Consider the following 23661-nt stretch of genomic DNA (forward strand, 5'->3'; position numbering starts at 1 on the left):
CTGTGACCTTCAGAGTATCTAAGCCCAGCTTAAATAGTCGCTGGAGACAAAAACGTTAAAAAAACATAAAATTCAAGCTAAACACACCTACGATAGATAGAAATCTGAAATTTACAACGCACCTAAGACCGTAGAAGAAACTCTTTTACATGAAATATATTCCTTATTGCCGTTAATAAATTCACGTTGCTATACAACGTTAAACGCGATAAAAAAAAAAAAAAATTGAAAATATGTTAAAGCGTAGATGGTGCGATGCGCATTCAAGATTCGTTTTAATTCAAATATGTTTGTTGTCTCGCTGCCTTTTGTTAGCTTCCGCTAACTATTGTAAAACAATGCATTCATTACTGTGTTCATAAAATTCTTGAGCACCAGAGATAATGATGTGAGATTTTATTATAATTCTGTCACAAAGGCATTCTTTTATTGCTTGAATATAAACTCATTAAATCTCATTTTCAGCTCACTTCTTGTTTCTTCGTTCTTTTTTGTTTATATTAATTATTAGCAAAAAAAAAAAGAAAGAAAAAAAAAGCAACAAACATTCATCAAAAAATTAAATATACATATTTCTTATGTATATTTTATGAATATATTTATCTTCATGCATGTGAGTAATTAAACAGAGTCAATATAATATTAATAGACAAAAAAAAAAAAAGCAAAGTACTGAAATGAAAAACTTTTCATAAAAAAAAAAATTTCAATTTATATACGAATCAAGTTAGAAAGTTATCTTCCCGTTGATGGATGGATATGTCCGATATCTTAGCTTGTGCTAAGGAGTTTTAATTTACTTTTAATAGGACAACATCACTAACGAATCTGTGGTTGTCGTTATAAGTTATGGTTTCTTCACCTTATTGTGCTTACTTGTAAGCGCATCGCCTGAAGTTGAATGAATCGAGGGCATTGTTCGTATTACACATAAAATGTGTTTAATTTTTTTTTTTTTTTTGGACGAAACGAAAATCGAATGTTCCTAAAGCGTAGTACACAACAATTTAGAGTACACTCTTAAACCTCCTCTAAAAGATAGGCTCGGTCTTATACGAGGATGAGATTTAATTTGTGAGATACACCTAAGGGCAAAGGAAGTCACGCAGATACCATTTTGTTTAAGATGACTCAAAATTTCGAAAAATTCGATTTACCCGTAGACATAAAGACCCCGTCCGTTCTGTCTCAGTCAACTAAAACGCATTTTTGTAATTACTGTTATGAGGAACTTGCAGCAGTTTAATGGTAGTTTATTTCAGTTTTTTCGTCGTCATGTAACTGTCAAAGAAGCGTGGATTTCGATTAATTATGTGGGAAACTGAAAGAAGATGAAGACTATTGTGTATTTCAAAAGATAGCTTTCAAGTTGGTCTTACAAGTTTTAGGTCGGCAAATCGTTCGTTTGAAACGCATAAGGAAATACGGAAAATTCGCAGCACGTGTGATGTAACAAAAGCTCATTAAATGAAAACAAATAAGAGCATTACAATACTGCACCACTTCGTCCGTTTTAGTGATAATGCATTAAATATTACACGATATTTACATGCAAAGACGTGCCTCTCATAAAAGCCCGCATATTGCAAGATGCCCAAAACACCATATGACCTGATTCAAATTTAGCACATTTAATTTACTTCCTAAAAACTTTATTATTTTCCAGTTTCCATCCTAGTTACTTTCTTCTCACATAAGCACTTGTCTATCATAATAACCCTTATATATATTAGGGTGTAAAAAATAGACCTACGTGATCCAAATTCCCTACTATTCATTTTGTTGCTAAATGGCTGCTATGGACCAATTTCCACAATCAAATATATTCAAAATTAAACCTTTTTTGAAGGGCCTACTATTCATTATATATCTCACACAGAGTGAGGTCCAAGAAATAGATTCACGTGTTTCACAGTTTGTTCACTTCATTTTTAGATCAAATTATTGCGAAGAATAAATTTTCATTGCAAAACATTTACAATTAGGCCTTTTTGGCATCTAAGGGTTTTATATGTCCTGAGAATACTTATATGCGGTGGAATGCAGAAGATGGGCATACGTGGTCCGAATTCGGTAAGGATGATTTCTTTATCAAATTGCTATTATAAACCAGTTGCCACCATCAAATATTGAAAATTACAAATTTTTATTATATAAGGATTCACTTTTGGTAAGAAACGGTTATATGGAAGTGTGTTCCAAAAATTGCCCCGGCCGAACCAAATTTGGAATATCGAAAACTACTAAACAACGAATTTTGTCGAAAAATTCTGAAAAATGCAATATTTTCTGGGGAGTGGTCGACAAAAGTGGACTGATCAGGATCGATTTTCAAGAAATTTTGCCCTTGGATCAAAGCACACCATTGTACCAAATTTCATCAAAATATCTCTAAAATTGTCGGTTGAACACAAATTTACAGGCACAGACATCAGGCGGACAGATGGGATTAGCCATTACACAGGCAAACAGATGGACATATTTAAATCGATTCTAAATTTGACGCTGAGCACAAATATATATAATTTGTGAGGTTTCTAAGGCGTCCTTCTAGGTGATGCAAACATTTTGACAAAATGAGTATGCTCCTCGTCCTCGGGTGTAAAACTATTGTGATATTCTTATCAGATACTTTGCTTATTGGTCGCACTAGTATATAAAATTATTTACTAGTTGCAAGGAATCCGCCTGATGTAATTGATGTCAATAAAGAGATAAACTTTGGGATTAAAATTTCATAAGCAGACAGTTATGTGGACCGGATTACAGACATTCCGTTGTAGCTGTTAGCCAACAACACGTTTGCCAAATTTAATATACCTTGTACAGTGAACACAATAATAAAGAATCGTTCATGAAACCTCAGTTTGTGGATTCTTTATATTATTTACAAAATAACTTGAAATTTAACTATGTAACACCGACGTTGATTAATTCCATGCAACGTCCGGAAATTTCAATTTGAAATCAACGAGAGGACGCTTCTCGAATTCTACATAGAGTTTAGGCAAAAACCGTTGTTTCCAAACCTTATATCGGGGGTACAAGTATGTAATAGTAATTTAGGAAACATATAACAGATTTTGTTCCGCCATCAATAAGTCACAAATACGCGTAAGTAGTGAATGGAAAAGTACGTCGATGAGCTAAAAGCAAAATTTTTGCTGACGTGGGCATCCACAAATTCCCCGAATGATCCAAAAAGTGTGAAACTAGCGACAATGCATATTTTGAATGAAAAATTATTTTTTATGTCTACCAGCGAAGCAAAAGGGGGCATACTCCGTGTGTCAACAGGTTTGCAACACCCAGAAATGAAACTTTGGAGAGCCTATTAAGTTTACACATTGCTGATTAGTACTAAATATCAAATGGTCTAAATATTTTTGTCAGTCCCTCTCTCTCTGTTTTTCTCCTAATTGCTTTGGTGAACATATTCGAGGTCGCAAAAAGGCAAACATCTTCTTCAGACATGCGATATAAATCCTCATTTTGATTCTACAAAAATAGGAAAAATCAATGACACCCGTCCTACATTAAAGAGTATGGAAATTTAACTTTTTCCCTCTTTTGGGTAAGCTGTTAGAATAACTGTGTCAGGTATAAAAGATTCGGTCGTAGCCGGATTACATTTGTTTACTCGTTATTACTCGTTTTAATACGCGAAAATGTCACCAGCCGGAGGTAACTGCTTGAGTTTAAAATTTAATTTTTTTATGAACTAATTTTTAAACGAAAAGCTTTCTCTCTATGCACCGGGGGTCAGATGCATATATAATACCCCACATGATAATCAGATGAATGTATTTGAATAGCAAAACTATTTTCAAATGACTTAATGAAATTAAAATTAGACTCATTTGACTGAAGTGAAGAGTAAATTTTTCAATTTGCTTTCTAATGGTTGTCAAATGCCATAAAGCTATCCGATCGAAAGTGTCAAACAAAATGAAAAATTCTCCGAATCTGTATGCGTGACTTATCCGAATCTGTATGCGTGACTTTTATGCCAACGATAGCGATATCGGTACATTATAGTAATTCAATCTGTACTTAGTCTGTATGTACTGACAAAGTATGGCAAATGTTTTGTATTTTGAGCTTTTTGTTATTCGTCTGATAATGAAAGAATAACAACAAGTAACACCATTACTAGCTGGTGCAAAAACGGGCCATACTTTAGACATTTTTAAGGTCAAAGGTTTTGAATTTTGCTACTTGCAGATAACCACTAATTAGATGTAACACAAAGTTGGCGATAGGCAAAAAATAGAACTTTAATCGTTTTTAATTCAGATTACAGAAAAAAAAGTACCAAATCCTAAGGAATCTGGATGACTGAAGCTCAGAAAATAATAAAATGCAAAGCGAATCCCTTATCCCTTCTTGTTATGCAATATGAAAAATGTAAGCGAACAATATAGTTTATATAATGTTCATGCATATAATATAAGGAAAGGGATAAGCTGCGTCACATCGTTTTTCCAAGATGACAAATTTAATTTTATTTCAAAATATTTTTACATCGATCAATAATTTCCGGGTGTAGTACATAGACGTTGTTGTGCTAGGTGATACCCCACCTCGTGGCAAGTTAGTTTGCGACTCGTGACGAGGGCATCGAAATGTAAGAGAAATGCTAGGCTGATTGTATCACTCTTGAAGTCGTGTTCTGAAATAAAAACACATACTTTTTTTCTCTTACTGAGTCCCGGGAATTATTAATCAACTGACAACATTTCTTTGGAGAGGAAACAATGGAAATTCCTTAAAACATAATATGAGCGTCGTATAATACAAGCAACGTTTTCTACTATGTGAGTGAAATTCCTAAAGCAGATATGCATGAAGTGCTGTTTGCGAGATTCTAACACCATTAATATTTCGTATGTAAAGAGTATCATGCAAAAAATATTTTTATCCCTTTCTTCTGACATCGACGGTTCAAAAGAATACTTTTGTTCTTTCCTACGCTAGTTTGCCATTTCAGCTGCTTCAGGGGGGAAGGGGGGTAGGGGAGAAGCTGACCTAAATTTAAAATCTTAGATAAATATAAAAGAAAAATGTTGTTCTAATACATGCTGAGAGCGTTTTACAAACAAACATGTAAACATGTCTTAACAGACAGACAGATCCACACTTAGTTCTCGATAGTTAGTTCAATAATTCAAAGTATAAAACTTATCTATCTTTTATTGGAATAATTTTTTTTTTTGATGCAAACTTTATTTCACAGAATAAGTTCATTAAAAAAAAAATCGAAGTCAAAAAAAATTAAATTAAAGATAAGTTTTTTAAAAATAAATAAATCAGAATTTAATTTTGTACTTTTTTTAAGTCAGCCTGCGAATATTCTTTTACGATGCAAAGAGTCAGCGAAAACATCCGAGTCTTCGCAGCCCACTTTCGTTCTCATTAATGTTTTAATAAACTTTTATAATTTACTTAGTGTTTGATTACATTTCCTGCGCACAGCCCGCACAACCGCAGACTGTTATACGATTGCCTACTTTGTGTGTTTAATGAAAACTTATACTGTCCTATGCTATAAATTCTCATGATATGATAATTTTTATACTTAACTCCGAAGAGCGAAAGCACACTTAACATGTCACGTTTACAAGGCCACGTAATACGCGCATATATATGTATCGCGAATTAATTACTATAACTTTACGTTAATGCTTTCAGTGTTTCATATCCTTTTCTGTTTCCTATTGAAGTGGAATTGCATGCAAATTTAGCTAAGTTATACCAAAAGGGATCGAAACGAATAAAAAAGAATTTTAATATTTTAGACAAAGAAGAAATGTTCCAATATTTTTTTTAATACAGCTCAACAATTTTAAGTCTTTTGATATCTATTCGAAAGTGAAAATAAATTGATGTAAAAATGTTCCCAAATTCATCACCATTCGAGAAAGAAAATAACTTTGATCTATGACGAGGCAGTTAAGCCATCTTAACCTCATCCAATCTGATCTAACCTCGCTGGCCCAAGAATTAATAGATCATTGCATATGTACCTTAAGCTAGGGATATACAAAATTCGTTCTATGACGAACACAGTTCTCGTTGTTTTGCGTCCTTAATTCTTTACATCGCATTAACATGCAATATTTAAAGCAAATTTTTTTCTTTGTACTACTTTTTTTGTGCGCTTCATTGCATTTCCTACAATTAAATTATTTTTAATTGTCATTAAAAACATTTCACATTTTACTTTGCTTTCACACCCTAAGTACTGAACAATTGCATTTTTATTTTTATTAAAAAGTATATAAATTTTTATAATTTTTTACATTTCCTTTTGACCTTAAGTTAAGCTCGGAACCCAGTCGACACACACATATATATTAATACCAGTTCAACGTTCATGGCATAACTATGTAATCAATGTTCGATAAAATGGAAATTTTTTCAACGTCCATCCATTTGAAAATCAGTTGAAATTGAAAGGTCGACTTTGCTTTATAAAAAATAAATCATTTTCGTTCGAGTAGAAAAAAATCTTGTTTTAAATTACTTAACAAGATTTTCTTTTATACTCAAACTTATCACAAAAACTTGACAAGATTCCCACAATTTTTTTAGATACTCGTTTACCCACAACTATCGCAGCTCATTACTTTATTTTTCACTTCTCAAAATACTCTCAATCTCATTCAAGTTTTTTTTTCTCTACATCACTTAAGTACAAATTATATATAATGGACTCATATATGTAGTAGTGCATGAGCTAAATGTTATGTAAATTGATGATGAATTTGCAGCAGCCCGGTCAGTTTTTAAATATTTTTCCGTTTGCATATTAATTTGAGATGGGAAGAAGTTCTTATTTCACATATGCATTCGTTTGCGATACGTATACAATGATATCAAAAGGATTTTCTTTCTTTCTTTGATAAATTGAAATTGTTGAGCATTGACATATTTCACACGCTATCCTTTATTTAAGCCCAACAATAACAATATAATTTTTTAATTTAAATTCGAAAAACGTTTACAAGACTGCGGAAATTTTATACAGTTGGCTGATATGCACTATCTATTCGCTTTCACGAGTCTTTATTGTTGTCAATGAAATTCTTTTTTTTTTTTTTTTTTTCTTAATTATAACCTATAGCGCTTGTGAAACAAAGGCATATTAAGTTTGCGAGGATCGATTCAGAATCTCCTTTGAGCTTGTCCGTCCATCCGTCCATCTTTGAGATATTTTTTAATGAAATTTGGTACGGTGATACGTTTTATCTCAAGGACGAAGATAATTCGGATCGAACCACCTTTTGGACAACTTCCCATATAACGATTTATTTTAAAAACAATAATTGCTTGATAGTTCAGTGTATTTAATAGTTGGCCGGGATCCATTAGCGGTTTTTTTTGGGGGGCACCCCCCCAACTAAAAGTGCCACGAATTACTCAATCAAAGAGATCACTACACTGGTAGGTGTGTAATTGTGCTTTCGTCATTTCCCAATAAATGGCTTCATGTGGTGGAAATAAACAGTTACTAATATAACATAACAAGCTTGATCATGTCACAAAACATGCTTGGAAATTAAAATGTGAAGTCCTACCCAAACTGCTTTATTCTCCAGACATTCCTTCCTCCCAGTATCGCTTCTTTCGATCCATGGCACACACAACCTGGCTACTTTTCGTTTTTTTTTGAAAAAGTCAAAAATTGGATCGCTCCATGGATGGCTTCAAAGAAGACCAATTTTTTTGGACACGGGAATCGTACGCTATTCGAAAGATGAGAGGAAGTAGTCTAAATAATAATGTTCCAATAAAGCCTGGAATATTCAGAAAAGAAAGGCGGAATATAGTTATGCACCAAATAATTCTTAAACTATTGCATGCTTTCTTTGTCTACATTCAAGGTTACATTGCACTTTTCCACAATTGAATTTTCGTTTGTTTTAATCTGTGTCTCACACGCGGCTCGAAAGAAATTTATGGCGACTTCACGTTATATTGCTACGTCCATCTCTACGTACACTAATCAGTTGTTTTCTTATGTAACAAAATCCATTGCAACCTTTAGAGTTAATTTCTGTTGCAACTTGTTTCGAAACTCTTTTAACGCAAAAACAGACTTCTGTTCTTTTGACGTACCTCCCGTGTAGTAGACAACGCGCATGTAAAGGTTCGATTATTTCGTTTAATGTGGTTTTTAAAGCGCGACTATGTTATGTTAGCCTAGCGATTATTTCTAGGTTAAATTTTTATAAGTCTTGTAGTATAGTCGGCAAGAACTGTAAGGAATGAACACAGGCAGGACAGGGGTGACCACATTTGAAGTCAACTGTTTCAAATTTCGTTGGGAGATTAATGGGCGGCAATTACAATCGGAAAATAGTAGGCGATCTGGGGCTTTAGCACCTATTTGCCGCTGCTTTAATATGCGTAGACATCGACCCACGTTAAGTCAGGCACAGATGGATTGCAATTCATAATCCAGAAGGTAAGCCGTGGAAGGAGGTAAACTCACTATACAGTCATGTGTGAAAGTAATAAGTAGTAAGTTGAATAGAGTCGCTCCTCAAAAGTTAGAGATACTAAAAATAATAAAGGACTTTAATTAATATATACACATATATGTAAGTGAAGCCGTAACTAAAGGCAAGAATACCTATAAATCTATATAATAAGAAATATTAAGAGCAAATCAAAAATTAAATAAAGTGAAAATTACAACAAAACAAGACAATATTTTGAGGTTGCGAGCCAGATCCATCCTTTAGGTATCATCACTACCAGCGAAGCGCCATGTAGATAAATATAAATCATCTTGAGAAGGAAATGCTGCTTCTGAACTTATTTCGGCAGAGCGCTTTTACATTGCCTGGTAAATACATGCAACAAATTCGTTTTTGTACCTTAATGCATTCTACATAAAATGTATCCGAATTAAAAAGCAATTTATTGATCAAGATAGCCTTCAATACAACCGCACACAGTTTCAGTCCAGCGATCAATTACGATTGATTGAAGGATATTTCAGAGACGTTGCATTCCAGTCTTCGTCGAATTGGTAGTTTAGCTTTGCAAACATGAAACATTCTCACAGTTACCTTAGATAATGATGGCAGCACAGGTACCTCCAACAATAATGGCATACATTGTCCTCTTATTGCTGTACTAATATCCAAAGTTTTTAATATGTGAGAGCCTAATTCCTAAACACCCACCGATGAGATTATCCGCAACATTAAAACTAATTGCCATATGATAAAGAGGTATTTTTTTACTGAAGTAGGAGGGGTAAACTCATTCTGTCAAAACTTTTGCAACGCTCAGAAGCGAGATTCACAGATTTTCGAAGCTTGTTTCTGCGTGTTGTACAAATATTGAAATAATAATTAAATTTTGTTACTCTATGATATTGCGTAGTCAATTTTTTCCATATTTGCGCGCAGATGCCACAGCACCGCCGATAGTATATGCGTTCAAATTTTTATACATTTATTTGCTATAGTTTAGTAGTAATGAGCAAAAAACCAATTATTCATTCTCCTTGAAAAACGCAGGCTTTTTCAGTTTACATGGTGCTGTGGACGTGGCCGTCGACCGATTTTGCCCATTTTCAGTACCAATCAATCAATTTGAAGTCGAAACCTTAATTTTTGCGGTCAGGAAAGAAGGTTTACAACAGACATTACACAGACGGACAGACGGACATGCCAAAATTGATTTAAAGTTTGATGCTAATCAAGAATATATATAGTTTGCGTTGTGTCTGATGCCTCTTTCTGGACGTTACAAACGTTTTGACAAAATAAATATACCTCTCATCCTTCGGTAGTGGATATAAAAGCCATGACTACCCAATATTACCAAAATTTAATTTTCTTTTAATACCTTGGGAAAACGCAGAAGCAACCCTCAACAACCCCACAAAGTATTTCAACTCTGGCACAAGTTAAAATTCGGTATGCGCCCAAGCGTGTCCTTCTGTTCGTCTGTCTGTCTGTCTGTCTCCCTAACTCTGTAGTATCTGTGAAAAATATTCTCAAACTTGCAAACGTATTTGAAAATGACCCAAAGTTTCCAAAGGACACGCTTACACCACCTACACGCATATGCGATAAAAATTGTGACACCTTGGCTCTCCGTATAAATTTTCAATTTTATTCTGAAAATAGAAAAAGCAGACGCGAGTATGAAAATTTAGTTCTATTAATTTTTTAGGATAGTGTCGATGAATATAAAAGTTTCGGTCACCACAGAATACAATACTTGTTTTTAAATCATATCCAAGACTAGTGCCTAATTTTGCTATAAATAATTCCAAGCCTGATATTATTATCAGGCAAAAGAATTACTAATTCACAATTAAACTCAAATCGATTTAAGAAGATCAATAGACTAACGTTGAAGAAAGCAGTTAAAAAATGTACTAATATACTACATACGGCCGGAATATACCTTCTAAGCTATTATTTACTGACAACAACCACTCGTTTTCCACATTCTTCCATATGTACTGGAGGTCAGAGGTTAAACCCACTAGTTTTCAACCTTCGTCTCTATGGAGAGATATCCGCTTGAGTGACCGAGTAGGCAAGAGTCTCAACTAGCAAGTCAACGGTCGTGGGTTCAAATCTCAGGTGCGGTAGAGCCCTAGATGCTAGTGCTTTTAAGTCTTTAGTCTTAGAATTGATACTCTGGCTAAATTTACAATAATAATAACAATAATAATATTAATAATATATGGAGATATATGTCAAAACTAATCTATAGTCTTAAGACGATGAAAACTATTTAACCATTATTTGAATTCTTAGTGCTACAAAAAGAAATTAATCAGCCGCCACGTTTGGTATTTGAAAGATACCAATATTTTATGCATACTTTTTATTGCACTAAACGTGAGCTAGTATTTCAACGGCCGCACGTTTGAAATATCATGATGCAGAAAAAAAATATCTATTAATTTCATCTGATTTGCAAAATTACGCCATTGCTTGTCTAACGAAGACAAAGTGCAACCAAGAAATATTGCTTGCGAAGTTAAAAGTTTTTTAATAATGCAATCATAGCTTTCGTACGTTTTAGGAAATCTGCTTTTATGGTTTTTCCCCATAAAACCGTATATTATTGAAGCAAGATTCGCTTAACACTCGACATTCTCACACGTTTATGCTTTAAATATGGATTCAGATTGCTTTATGTGTTATAAAATCACATCGTTCTTTAGTCGTATAAAAAACCTTCTTCTGAAAAGTTTCTAAACTTTTTATACATACTTTTTTTTTAAAAATGTTTTAATAAATTTTCTTTTTTTTATGAAATTCTTTTCATACAGTGCAAATTATCAAAATAAGAAAGTTGTTCTTTGATTTAACTTAAATGATTATCTCTACTGGCTAAAGTAAAAGCTTTCTAGCGGAATTATATGCTTATGTATATGTAAGTGCATATGCATTTGTGTATGAATGTATTAGATATATATATATATATATATATATATATATGTATGTGTGTGTACGTTTGTGAATGGCGATTGTGAATACCTTACCTTGTTTTCACACTTTGTTGCACATTGTTTTGCGTCCTTTGATACGGTTTTCTATTGAAAAACTTTAAACAAATTCAACAAGTTTCCCTTAAGTGCTTGTGTGTTTAAAGTGTGAACTGAACGTTTCTCATTCACATATATAATATTTTTAAAAAGTTTCACTTAATTACAACTTACGCGTCCGTACTCAAGTTTTATTTTCTTATTTATTTATTTTTTATTCTTTTTTTCAAACGTTTACATAGTGAGTCAAAAGTTTAAGAAAATCTGAATTCTTGATTATATTTTAATTCTTTGAAAGCAACGACGTAATTTCTAGTACTTATAAAATCTTCCTTAATCATCCAAAATATGTTTTCCGCTTCAAAAGATGTTGACAATAGATAAAAAATCAATTAACCCCAAAGGAAGAAAGAGAATTTTACAATTTTTTTTTATTTACCGACAGACTTGGAAGAAAAAACCCTTGAAAACGTAGAAAACAAAATTCTTCATATGGCTTAACGAGGCACCCGTGATTAACTAAAAACTTTTAATTTTAATTAAAACACAAATGAACGATTTTTCAATGATTTTGAGAGCTTCAGAAAAACACCATTGACACGATAGCTTTCATCCTCCATACATTACATTTAATTCGTTAAAAAATTTAATATGTTTCCAGCGATCGGTCGGCAAGCTTTTGCATATCCGTGTCCGCTGAGTTCACTCGAAACATTTTTGAAAGCACAGTTTCTACTTCACGTTTGTATGTGAGGGCGGTCCATTTTTATCATTACTTTCGCCTTGACAAAGGCGTCGGAGGCCTTTAAACGTATAAGAGTCTTGTATGGATTCTAAGCGGAATTCTGTGATCTCATGTATATAGCTTAGGCATGTAAATTAGAATAAGCAAATCTGTTACCAAATCAATCCTCTGTAGCCTTTGCTATCCATTCTATTTTACATTGCGGAAATGGTAGGCACGCGGTAGAGTGCAGACGCTGCTATCAAATTGCCTCCCTTATCCTTTTCATTGAGCAATATTGGAATGGTGCACATACGACACTTGTGCCTGATTGTCTTCTGGCGTGCAAAAGGATAACTCTTCTCTAACCTTTCCGCCATACAGCACGGGGAAAGCAGTCGCATGGCAGCACGCAGGCGCTACAGCTTGAGAAGGAGTTATCATTCTTTACCGTTTCCATTGTATAGTAGAGGAGACGAGTGACATACACCGTCGTGCAGACGCTCCTGTCTAATTGTCTCCCGACCTGAAAAAGGATTAGCCTTCCATATCCTTCCTCTCGTATAGCGCAGTGATAATAGGCACATGCCGGCAGCCAAGCGCTGCTGACTGACTGGAAACTGTTTGTACCCTTTGACTCCTACTGTTTTGTACCCTTTGACTCCTACAATACGGAGACGGTTGATGTAAGCTATCTTGCAGACGCTGTTATGTGACTATTCGTACGCCAGAGTTATGTTCCATGGAGTACATACATGGAGAGAAACATATTTGCTTGTTTGTTGAATTATTCAAATTTTAATTGCAACAGTTACGATCAATCCAGTTTTCAAACTAGCGTTATGCTTGAAAATGCACGCAAATACGGTCGACCAATCAAGCTTACAGATACCCAGTTCTCGTGATAAGACCACTCTTTTTCCTACCATAGCAAAACCTTTTTATGTTGTTACATACATTTAATTGTAATTATTACGGCTGCTGTCATATGACCCTTACAAATTTCTTGGAAAGAATTTCTGAAGGTAGCTCTTAGTCAAACCCCAACTCGGAGGCATCGCTACAAATCCAAAGAAAATATTTTAAATGCAAAACATATATGAAATCGAAGTTTTGTAAACTTTTTTCATGAGACGACCTATACGCTCTCCATACAGAGTTGATAAATACGCGTAAAGCTAACGAGACAAGAACCTTACTTGGAATCCTATCCAACACTATTCACTTACTAAGTTTCTTTTTAAACTTGATAATATCCGACCCAAAAAGGGGCCCAGTAGGGAAAGGATCTCGACTAATCGCTCAATAGTCGTGGGCTGAAATCTCAAGTGCGGTAGAGTTTTCAATTAAGGCGTCAGCCTTAGATGCTAGTGCTTTAAGACTTTAGTCTTAGAACTTATATCTCCGGCTAAATTACTTATAATAATAATAATAAGAATAATAACATGTTAATAATATACAAGTGTACTAATTTTACTTGATCGCACAAAATTCAAAAAAATTCATTCATCTTCTAAAACATATTAATCTCATCCTCTTAGGCATGAAGACTTATTATACTTATTCCATTTGTTTATAGAAAATAAGACAAATGTATTCAATTTAAATTAAATTTTCTTCACATATATATAATAAAATCTTCATCACTAAAATAAATGCACACACACACACACATGTGCATATATGATAAAATCATAAATAAAGGAGAAGCCAACCTTCAGATAAAACGCTCAGTAAAACGTGTCATAAAAATTTATAAAAATAAAAGGAAGAAAACAAATAAATCATAATGAAATCCCGCAAGTCAGTTAAAAACTTCGTAACTACTAGCGAAAAAAAAAAAAAACAATGTAAACATATCAATAAAACAAAACGGACGGAAAAGAACACACAGTTACCTTATTTGCCATAAAACGAACCATCAATGCTCACTACCTGCCATCTAATGTAAAGTTCAAATTGTTGCACCTAATAGCAGGACCCTATTAGTCCCAAACGTTTGCAGGTATAGCGGTGCAACTTGAGTCACTGCATAGCAAATATGAAAATGTTGATCTCTCCTCAGTATTTTATGCAAAATATTTGTATAGCTTTGGAAAATGCTTGCATTACTTATGAAAACACCAGCCGTTACATATTAGTTAGTTATTTTAAGAACACTTTACTCCCTTTTTTTTGGAGGTTTATAATGGGTCTTTTTTATTACTGTGTCGAAATCGTTTTAATATACAAAACTCAAGGGCCCAAGAACTTTGGTGATGTGCAAACATACAGCCAAACTTCCACATTTAACAGATAACACAGGCAATAGACGGACGAGTTCGTTTAGGTCGATTCGAAACTTGATGCTAATCAAGATCATACATACATCTTATACGACTTTTCTTTATTTTCGACGCAACAAAAGCTTTCACAAATTCGATACACTCCCGTTCCTAAGTAAAGTCCATAGAATAAGAAAACTTCTATTTTGATTCTGTATACACTTTTATAAATATATGCAAAGTTATGAGTGTGTACGTGTTTGGCTATGTGCGCACTAGAAAAGTTATGTAGAAAAGACGGCGGCATACAAACACAATTTCCTTGATATATATCAATTTAATATGATATCGCTGCGCTTGAGAATCGAAACAACTATTTCCCTGTCAAGTTATAAAAAAAAAAAAAATAGAAAAAGAAAAGGAAGAAACGTTGTGTTGAAAGCAGAAGAAAAACATTAACTTTGCAATTCATACGTATACTTAAACGGGAAAGGAAATGAAGTAAACATGAAATAAAGAGTAAAACAAAAATTGATTTTGTTCTCTTCTCCACTTTTTTCCAACAGAAAGAAAAGTGGGCGGACCTTGGAGAAAATCCCATCAGAACATTTACTAATTAATGACTTAAATTATGTTTTTATTAATGTCATATAATAACAAAATCAAGCTAAGTAAACTACTTACATGATCCGTGTGGCGTCACGTTGACGAACATTTTCGTCACGATTTAATACTTCGATAATCATTTTGCGTTCATTCTCAGTTAGATTTTCGAGAACTTGGGATGTGGCAACAGCCAACTCAGGCCCCAAGGCATCTATGGTCTCGCCAGGGATACCTTCGGTGGCAACATCAACTCTATTGATTAAGCCGCCGCCGTCACCGTCAACACTGCCACCATCGCCGACAACAGCACCACTGCTTATGCCAATTATGGGAGTCATATTGATTCTGGTCGTTATACTGTTGCTAATGTTATAGGAATTCATGACATTATTACTATTGGGTTCACGTAGAGAAACAGATGCTGTTGACAACAATGCTGAAGAGGAGGAAACCGTTGCATTATTGGTGACAGCCCATTGTTTATTATTGGGGGCATTGGGTGTGGGGGGCAAACGAGCACTGCGACCACTTGACATAATCATAAAATAAAAAACCAAACTCTGCTCAACAAAAGCTAAATATATTGACGGCGAAAAATATTGCACAACCAGCACCAACACTACCACAAGTCGAGAATGTCATAAAATTATTTTGCAATGCTCTTTATTTATTTATTTTTATTTTTGTTGCTGTTGATGTTGTTGTTTTTTTTTTTTTAATTCTTGCAATTGTTGTATATTTTATATTTTAATATAACGTTTTCGCGGATAACTTTTTTGTTTTAGGAAAAACACTAAACAATTCGTTAATTTCCTCGAATGTGAGGAGCATTGAGGAGCGCAACTATTCATTCATTATACGCGTTAAATATTTTGCATGTGCTCTTGCTGATCGAATGGTGAACTGTAACGAGAGCAAAAAAGTGAAAAGAAGATTATAATTCATATTTTAATATAACATAACTTTTAATTATTTATTTATTTTAATTTTTTTTTATTTTTTTTTAAGTCTTAATCAAGAGTATAAACTGACTTTTCGACAAACTATTTTTTAATTAATTTTATGAAAATATTATCTTTGATTTTCGCGCAAAAAGCTCATAAACTTGGAAAAATAAGTGATATTAAATTCGCACACATGAGTGCCTGTACGGGCTTATCAGTTATTTACGCTTTCAAACATATGCTGTAGATACTCATTCGTCTAGAAAAACTGCATATTACGCTTATATATATATATATATATATATATATATTCATCAGGGAGCAAAAATGAAGAAAAGGAAAGAAAGAGCTTTAAAATTGAATTTCAATGTATGTATGTGGTGACACAACAAACCCAAGATGAAAATTTCCTTCACTTTCACTTACATCCTACAAAAAAGGGAAAATCAACCATCCCCACTTGATATTATAGAATATAGAAATTTAGTTTCATTGTTTTCCGTAGGTAAAAAAGATTCCTTCACAGTCGAATATAATTTGTTTACTTGTTTTATTTACCTTTGCTTGACGAAGCTATTACGAAGCTTTATATCAAAAAAGAATTTGAGTTTTTTTATGTCTGCTCCGATGGCGCAAATCTGCTATCGATATAATTAGGCCATTAAGGGGCACATCTACATAGGTGTAATAAGTCTTTTCTCTATTCTCGATTAATGTTATTATTGTTTACATCATTTTAGTTCATTCGCCTATGGGTATTATAAATTTTTCAAGTCACAAACGTAGATAATTGAAAATATGCTCACATCGTTTAAAACATACGCTTATAGGAGTGAACTAAGAATGTCGTTAATGTTTCAAAGATTTGTATGTTAAAGCAGACGCTTCGAACGAAACTTAGATATCGCGCCCCTCAAGACAAAAGTGTGCCAAAATAGAATAAGATATGTATTTCGAGAGCTAATAAAAATTTTAATTTATTCAAGTCACATCGGTTTACTGGGAAATGAGCAGGCTGATCGAGCGGCAAAGTATGCTGCTTCTGCTCCTCTAATTATGGATGATGTCATGGAAAAGTTGGATCTTCAAAGATACATTGGAAGAAAAGTTAAAGAGAAAATTGCAGAAGGAAATTTACAATACCATCGTCAACACTACTCTTGCATTAACCTTCAATTAACTCCACCTCTATATCCAACAAATGTTGAGAAAACCAAGATCCAAACATTTTCGAGAATTCGCCTTGGTCATACAATTGCAACTCACCAATGGATGCTGAAGAAGTCTTCTCCCCCAATCTGCTGTTGTGGACAAACTCTTACTATAAAGCACATTCGCTGCGACTGCCTCAACTTTTCCTTGGCTAGAAGTATTGCATTTGGAACGATTAACCCTTTGAACATTCTACAATCAGCTTCAGAGCAGAATATCAATTCAATATTTTACTTTATTAATACTACTAAGCTTATTATCTAATATCCATTTATTTAAATTAGAGCCGATAGCCTGTGTTGCTAGTGCTCAATGTGTCTTTTTTTAGTCTAAGAATTCAATTCATTAGTCTAAAATTAAAATAATAATAACAATAAAAATAATTTATTCAAAAATGAGAAATTTCCGTATAAAAAGTATATGCAAGTATAGACTACAAAATATTTTTAAGACATTTTTTTTTACAACAAAATAGATATAAAATACTTTTTGCTAAACATTATCCATCGTTAGTTACTATCTTTCGTATTTATCGGACTTGATATGGTTTATTTGTCGAAAGAAAGCGATGGCAGAGCCGAGACGCTACTCAAGCAGAAGGTAAGCCAAACACAACAGAAGTGCTAGTATATACCAGTTCAGTGCGACGAATGCGTTCTTATGGGAATTACCAAATGAAGTTATACGTCGTCGTGCAGAAAAAAAGAGTCTATAACACAATTTTTGTATTGTAACCGTTTTTCGTTGTTAATGTTCCTTAGAGATGAATTCATTTGATTGTGGGCCACTAAATTATACCACGTCAAGATTATGTTCCGTTTATTGGGTCTTATCATCTGTGTTAATGATTCCCCGCACCTGTACTATTGTTTCATTCGCTGCGAATGCCGTAAAAGTAAGGCTTTCTGCGTCTACATCATCTACCTGTCAGGAATGTATGTATGTTTACAGAACCCAAGAGCAACATATAGGGAAAATGTAAAAATTATCCAATTAAGACTCAGATATGGAAATCTGAAAGCGAGATTTGCCCATAGGTGGCCCATGCAATCGGAGTCATTAAAGCCAAATCGCGTCATGGTCGCCATTTTCTCGTGTCGATATCTTGCAAAGATTTTTCAACTCACAACAACACCATGATGTGCAATAGTGTTGAGCATATAGAATTTTATGCTAAAAAAATAAAAGGAGCATTCTTCGAAAGCATTATTTTTTCCACGAAAGCTTCAAAAGGAATTCTTTTTCGCACCATATCGTCACTGGAGATGAAAAGCGAATTTATTTTGAAAATCGCAGACGAAAAAATTCATAGATACAACAAATAACGAACGAGAAGCCGAGTAGCCGCAGTAGCAAGAGGATGCTACTCTGTGTTTGATAGCACAGGAAGGGTGTGGTTTGTTTAAGTCTGATGTAATGGTTAATAACAAACACTGCTAACAGCAATTAATTGACTTCAAACGGTTAGAATATTGAAAAAAAAACAACACAAGTTGTTAGACAAGTGAAAAAATATGTAGCTGGAGATGGGCCGTAATTCGAATAACATATTTTTTATCATTCGCACACATGCAAACGTTTATTTCCTATACTAAGTAACGATCTCATATTTACAGACCTATGTATTATAAAAATCTCAATGCTGCTCTACATTCTCCTTTTGACAAAGGAAATCTGTATCGAATTGGGGAAAGGAATTTTCGCTTTTGTATTTTAGATCAAAACATACCATAATTAAAACTTTGTCAAAAGGATTAGTAAATTTGCTAGATTTGAGAAAAAAAAAACAAAAAATTATTTGATTGCGTTTTGATTTTTACAGGAATTTTTATTTTTGCTTTTGTTGTTCTTTTCTCTTGCATTCCTCTGGATGAAAGACTATTGCTTTTTTATGCATTTTTCATTCCCTTATTGGAAAAATTCTGAAGGTATTTTCTTATTCTTTGTTTTGCATTAAATGACGTACAAAAACAAACACACACATATACACATGCAAACATACTAATATCGAATATCGGATTTTTTTTACTTCTCTGTTCATTTCCTTATTGACCTTAGATATTCGCTGCGGTGAATGGGTGGGATGCTCAAAGAGATTAAATTTGAAATAATACATTGTTTACATTGTTTCAAAGCGCACGACACATATATGTAAATGTCAACAATGATGGATGTTTGCATAGCGTAATAACCGTTTGCTATAAATGAAAGTGGGAAACAAACAATGATTGACACAAGTGTTACTTTAATGGCATTTTAATGGATTTTTAAATACAAAGTTTAATAAAATGTGAAAATTCCCCACACCTACATGTAGGCGGATGGATCTCGCTTATACACCTACCTGCGTACGCACATTTATGTACGTTTAAGCATCAATAACTGCATGCATTGGTGTAATAAATATTTAATTACAACGCGTAGCTCGGCTTAAATTCACTTTATTACAGTGCACTGCAATAAATTTATGCTCAACTTAAAAGTCAAATGCATGTGTGTTCTCTTTCTCTCCCGTTTACTCCAATAAAACAAAAATTTTATTAGAGTACATCTTTTTTATCAAATGCAAAGCATGTAACATGTGTATCTAAGCTTACAAGAAGCCACCCACCGCAACGAAAGGCCCACAGAGGACATAAAAAACAACAGCACACGAACAAAGCACAATAGACACGCATATGAATAAGAATCCCTACTAAACTGTAGCTGCTTTGTATTGCTAACAAGTTAGTGCGGTTAGGTAGATATGATGGCTTGGATGTGAATGCTTTCCACCAAGGATTGAACTGAATTTGGATTTTTTTTTTTTTTTTTTTTTTTTGTGTTTGTGTGTGTGTGTGTGACTTTTTCTCCCTGAATCCAGTGCAGATTTTCTCTTATATTTATGTTGTTCTCTAAGCCACAATATATGTGTACACAATATGTGCGTTCGCATTAATGTTAGTGTACACCTTATGGTTTCTCCCTGTTTCCATTGCTTTATGAGACTTATATTCCTCCGTCTGCTATACAATAGTTGCCTTTTTATCTACGCGTGTATTGATTTGGTTTTCTTCATAACTGTTAGAAGCTAAATCTAGAAATGTGTGATGGAAATGATAAGAACCTTGACAAGAAGCAGAATAATAATAAGTTTGTAGTCGCTTTTCAAAACTAACAATAGAGATAATGGATTGCGTTATACCGGACATAACGATGCTGTCTGTGTCACCACTATCTATCTCTTATGCTATTGGAAAAAGACATAAATTTCTTGTCGCTTGCATTTATCTCTTTCCTCTATCTACCTATCTATCTATCCATCAATGTTTTATTTGAATTTTTATGATCACAAAAATTACTTCCCAGGGCTACTAGTTGTTTTTTTTTTTTCGTATTACTGGTTCCATTTCACAAATTAAAATAAAAGATGGATGTTATCGCCAAGCAAATATGACTGTAATTAATGGCTGTAGAAGTGCTGGAAAATTTTCGAAATTTTGAAAAGTCTTTCTCTATAAAAGATATCGAAACTAAATTTGATTAGACATAAGCAAACATCATGCGTTAAATTGGCCTCGTTCGATATTCGTTTGCTCGGTGTACGTATGACAAACTAAAAAGTTACCTTACAGCAGCTGTCCACTGTTACAGAGGAAACATTCAAACGACTTTGTCTTAATTACTTAAGCTTAAGACAGTTTCTATCAAAATTTAAAAAAAAAAATTTTTCTTTTCACTTAATTTTCGCTTTTTTCTTTCCTTTACTATTATTACGGAGCATCAATCCTATTAATGAAATTGATGTGTATAGACAAAAAGTAAATATATGCGCAGAGTTTCAACTTTCCACTGTGACTCAAAACGAATATCAGACATATGGATGGACCATTGACTCGCAAAATATAAAGGCAATTGCAACAACAAACTCTGCAGGTAATCTGAGACACAATTCTTGAATGTTTTATATAGACCGAGGGACGAGGGAAATTACTATGCTTCCATTTCTTTGTGGCCACGAAATCATTATTTAAAAGTTCAAAGGTTCGGTTTATTCATGTATGTACCGCTTTAAAATCAACTTGGTTAATTACAACAATTCATGTACAAATCCAGTTAATGTTTTTCGAATAGAAGAAGAAAGAATCAATGTGGTAATGGAAAATTTACATTCCAATCTATTCTTTTGTGTTCCTCTTGCATATTTAACGCAATGGGCTGCTAGGTGTATCCTTTTGCTTATAGCATCCAAAACCAGACGCAAGAGAGCTCGTTGCATAGGAGGTCACAATGCCAAAATAGTCGAAAAGAACTTACAATCCTTTTCTTAACAACATTAAAAACGCGTCAAGAGTCAATGAAGACTTCACGACGAAATTGATATTGGAGTGCTTTGTCGTGACCAATCGATCCGGATACCAAAATTAATACGAAATTAAAGAAGCTATCTCAAGAAAACATTTACTTTTCTCTTACGATCAGTAAGCGGTCACAACTTCTTCTCGTAGTATTTCATACACTTTGTCGTTCACACATTTTTAATTCAATCATCGATCAGAATTAATTCAACTCGAGCCGGGCGATATGTAAACATTCACTCTTATCTGTTGTCCTACCCATGGCGTTAATTTTTGTCGTCTCACAGCTCTTTCAAGGTACGTTTCGTTGGATTCGTTTTTGTAAAATCTTTTGCCACACCTTTCAGTTTGGATAATAAAAAGAAGCATTTGCGGCATGTTATGCTTCGGCTGCCCAGCAATTGCGGGCACGGACTTCATCACGTACGCGCGAGATAGTACATGCCACTACCATTCCCAGGAAAACGGTATACGTCTAATCAAGATGAGGTGAGCCGTTTATTGACTTTGCACCAAAAAAAAAAGTAGAAACTTATCGGACACCCTAACACCCCGAATTCAAAAGGGATAAGATACGCAAATTTTTGGTAACGCACGTTAATGTTAAAAATGAGCCAAAATAGGCGAAAAACAAAGCCAAAAACGCTGTTTTCGATTTTCCACATTTGGTAAGGCACTGAAGGAAGGGCTTTGCGCAGAATCAAATAAAACTTTTCCACACAAACAATACAATATGACTTGTCAAGTTTCCTTACATGAAGATAGCGCGCCTTAAAGGTAAGCTTGGTTTTGGGAAAATGCAATTAATTCCACTGTTAAGAAAAAAACAGACTTTCCAAACGACCTAATGCAGGCCAAGAGCGACTGGTTGCGTTTCCTTCTCGTGTAAAACTGATCCTTTTAGTAAAGCACCATCTATTGGTTAATAATAAGAGTAAGAGCACGGTTTTGCCTTGTTTGCGAGGACGTCATACTTAGCCCATGCTCACCTTGTCTTTGTGAGATGTCTAATGAGACAGAATTTTGTTATTTTCTCATGCCTAACACGGCACGTATGTACTCTGACACAAGCTTCTAGACAAGGATTTATTATGTATACATCAAGTGCAAGATTCAACGAATTGTTGACTTGAGACTCATCGTCTACGCGCAAAATAAGTGTAACTTTTAAAAACTATGTATGATAAGCATATAAACAAACATAAGGTCACGATTATTTTGCAGCAATTTTTTATGTTTTGATTTGCAAGAGACTTTTTAGCTCAACGTTCAGCACTATAAACTTTCTTTCCTCTGAATATTTAATTTATATCATAATTTCATTATTTATATTTCTTATTATTAAATAAATCGTTTTATTGATGTTTTTAATTGAATTTTTCAGTTGAAAGTACAATAGTTAGGTAGCGAGAGAGAGTTTTTAATTTGCAATCTATTAAAAATTTATGTTTATTGCTGTAGACATATGCGGGTATTTTTGTTATTACTTACGTTTTCCCATTTATCTTAATTGGCAGTAAGTGCAAGACAGTATTTCATTTGATATGTCATACGGAATTTAATTAAAAATTTATTTAATTTCATGCTATAACTGCGTACTAAGAGAACACTACGGTTATTCATTAACATTTCCTACCAACCATATACAAAATGCAAATAAAAGACGTAAGCCTTTTTATCAGCATACAAGCGCTTGCTTTTACTCGTTTACTGTTTGTTTGTTGCGTTTTTATTTCTTATAATTTCTTGGTTACAATAAATAAATCAAATTAAATATATCGTTACGTAGGCAAAAAATACGAAAAACGAGCACATTTTACTTGGTATGAAAGATTTACGCTCTTGGTGTGAATCTCGGACATATGTCAAAGTCATTGACAAAGATATAAATCACAAAAACTTCCAATTTTGAAGCTTTTGCCTTGGCTCACCACCTAAAATGAAAATGTTGGTGGGGAGATCCATCTAATGTGTGCAATGTTTATCTCTTTAAGTAAACATGGATAACAAGATTTGCCGCCTTAAAGGACACAATGTCATACAG

At 33.7% G+C, this 23661-nt stretch overlaps 2 protein-coding genes across 5 annotated transcripts in view; both read right to left on the minus strand.

Annotated features, from left to right (window-relative positions):
- The window catches only part of LOC119638719, a 131625-nt gene extending 115824 nt beyond the window's left edge, over positions 1–15801 (minus strand). For 2 of the 4 annotated variants that reach the window (XM_038035666.1, XM_038035669.1), the window contains exon 1: positions 15203–15801. In XM_038035666.1, the coding sequence (XP_037891594.1) occupies positions 15203–15666 (464 nt within the window). In that variant the 5' untranslated portion in view covers positions 15667–15801. The remainder of the gene's footprint in view (positions 1–15202) is intronic. The other 2 variants (XM_038035667.1, XM_038035668.1) reach the window with 2 other exon arrangements.
- A 36-nt stretch (positions 15802–15837) lies between these two features.
- The window catches only part of LOC119638720 (exosome component 10), a 55952-nt gene continuing 48128 nt past the window's right edge, over positions 15838–23661 (minus strand). Inside the window, exon 6 of the mRNA XM_038035671.1 lies at positions 15838–16027. Coding sequence (XP_037891599.1) covers positions 15972–16027 — 56 coding nt within the window. The 3' untranslated portion in view covers positions 15838–15971. The remainder of the gene's footprint in view (positions 16028–23661) is intronic.

The sequence above is a fragment of the Glossina fuscipes genome, unplaced genomic scaffold, assembly GCF_014805625.2.
Source record: "Glossina fuscipes isolate IAEA_lab_2018 unplaced genomic scaffold, Yale_Gfus_2 109, whole genome shotgun sequence".
Classification (NCBI taxonomy): domain Eukaryota; kingdom Metazoa; phylum Arthropoda; class Insecta; order Diptera; family Glossinidae; genus Glossina; species Glossina fuscipes.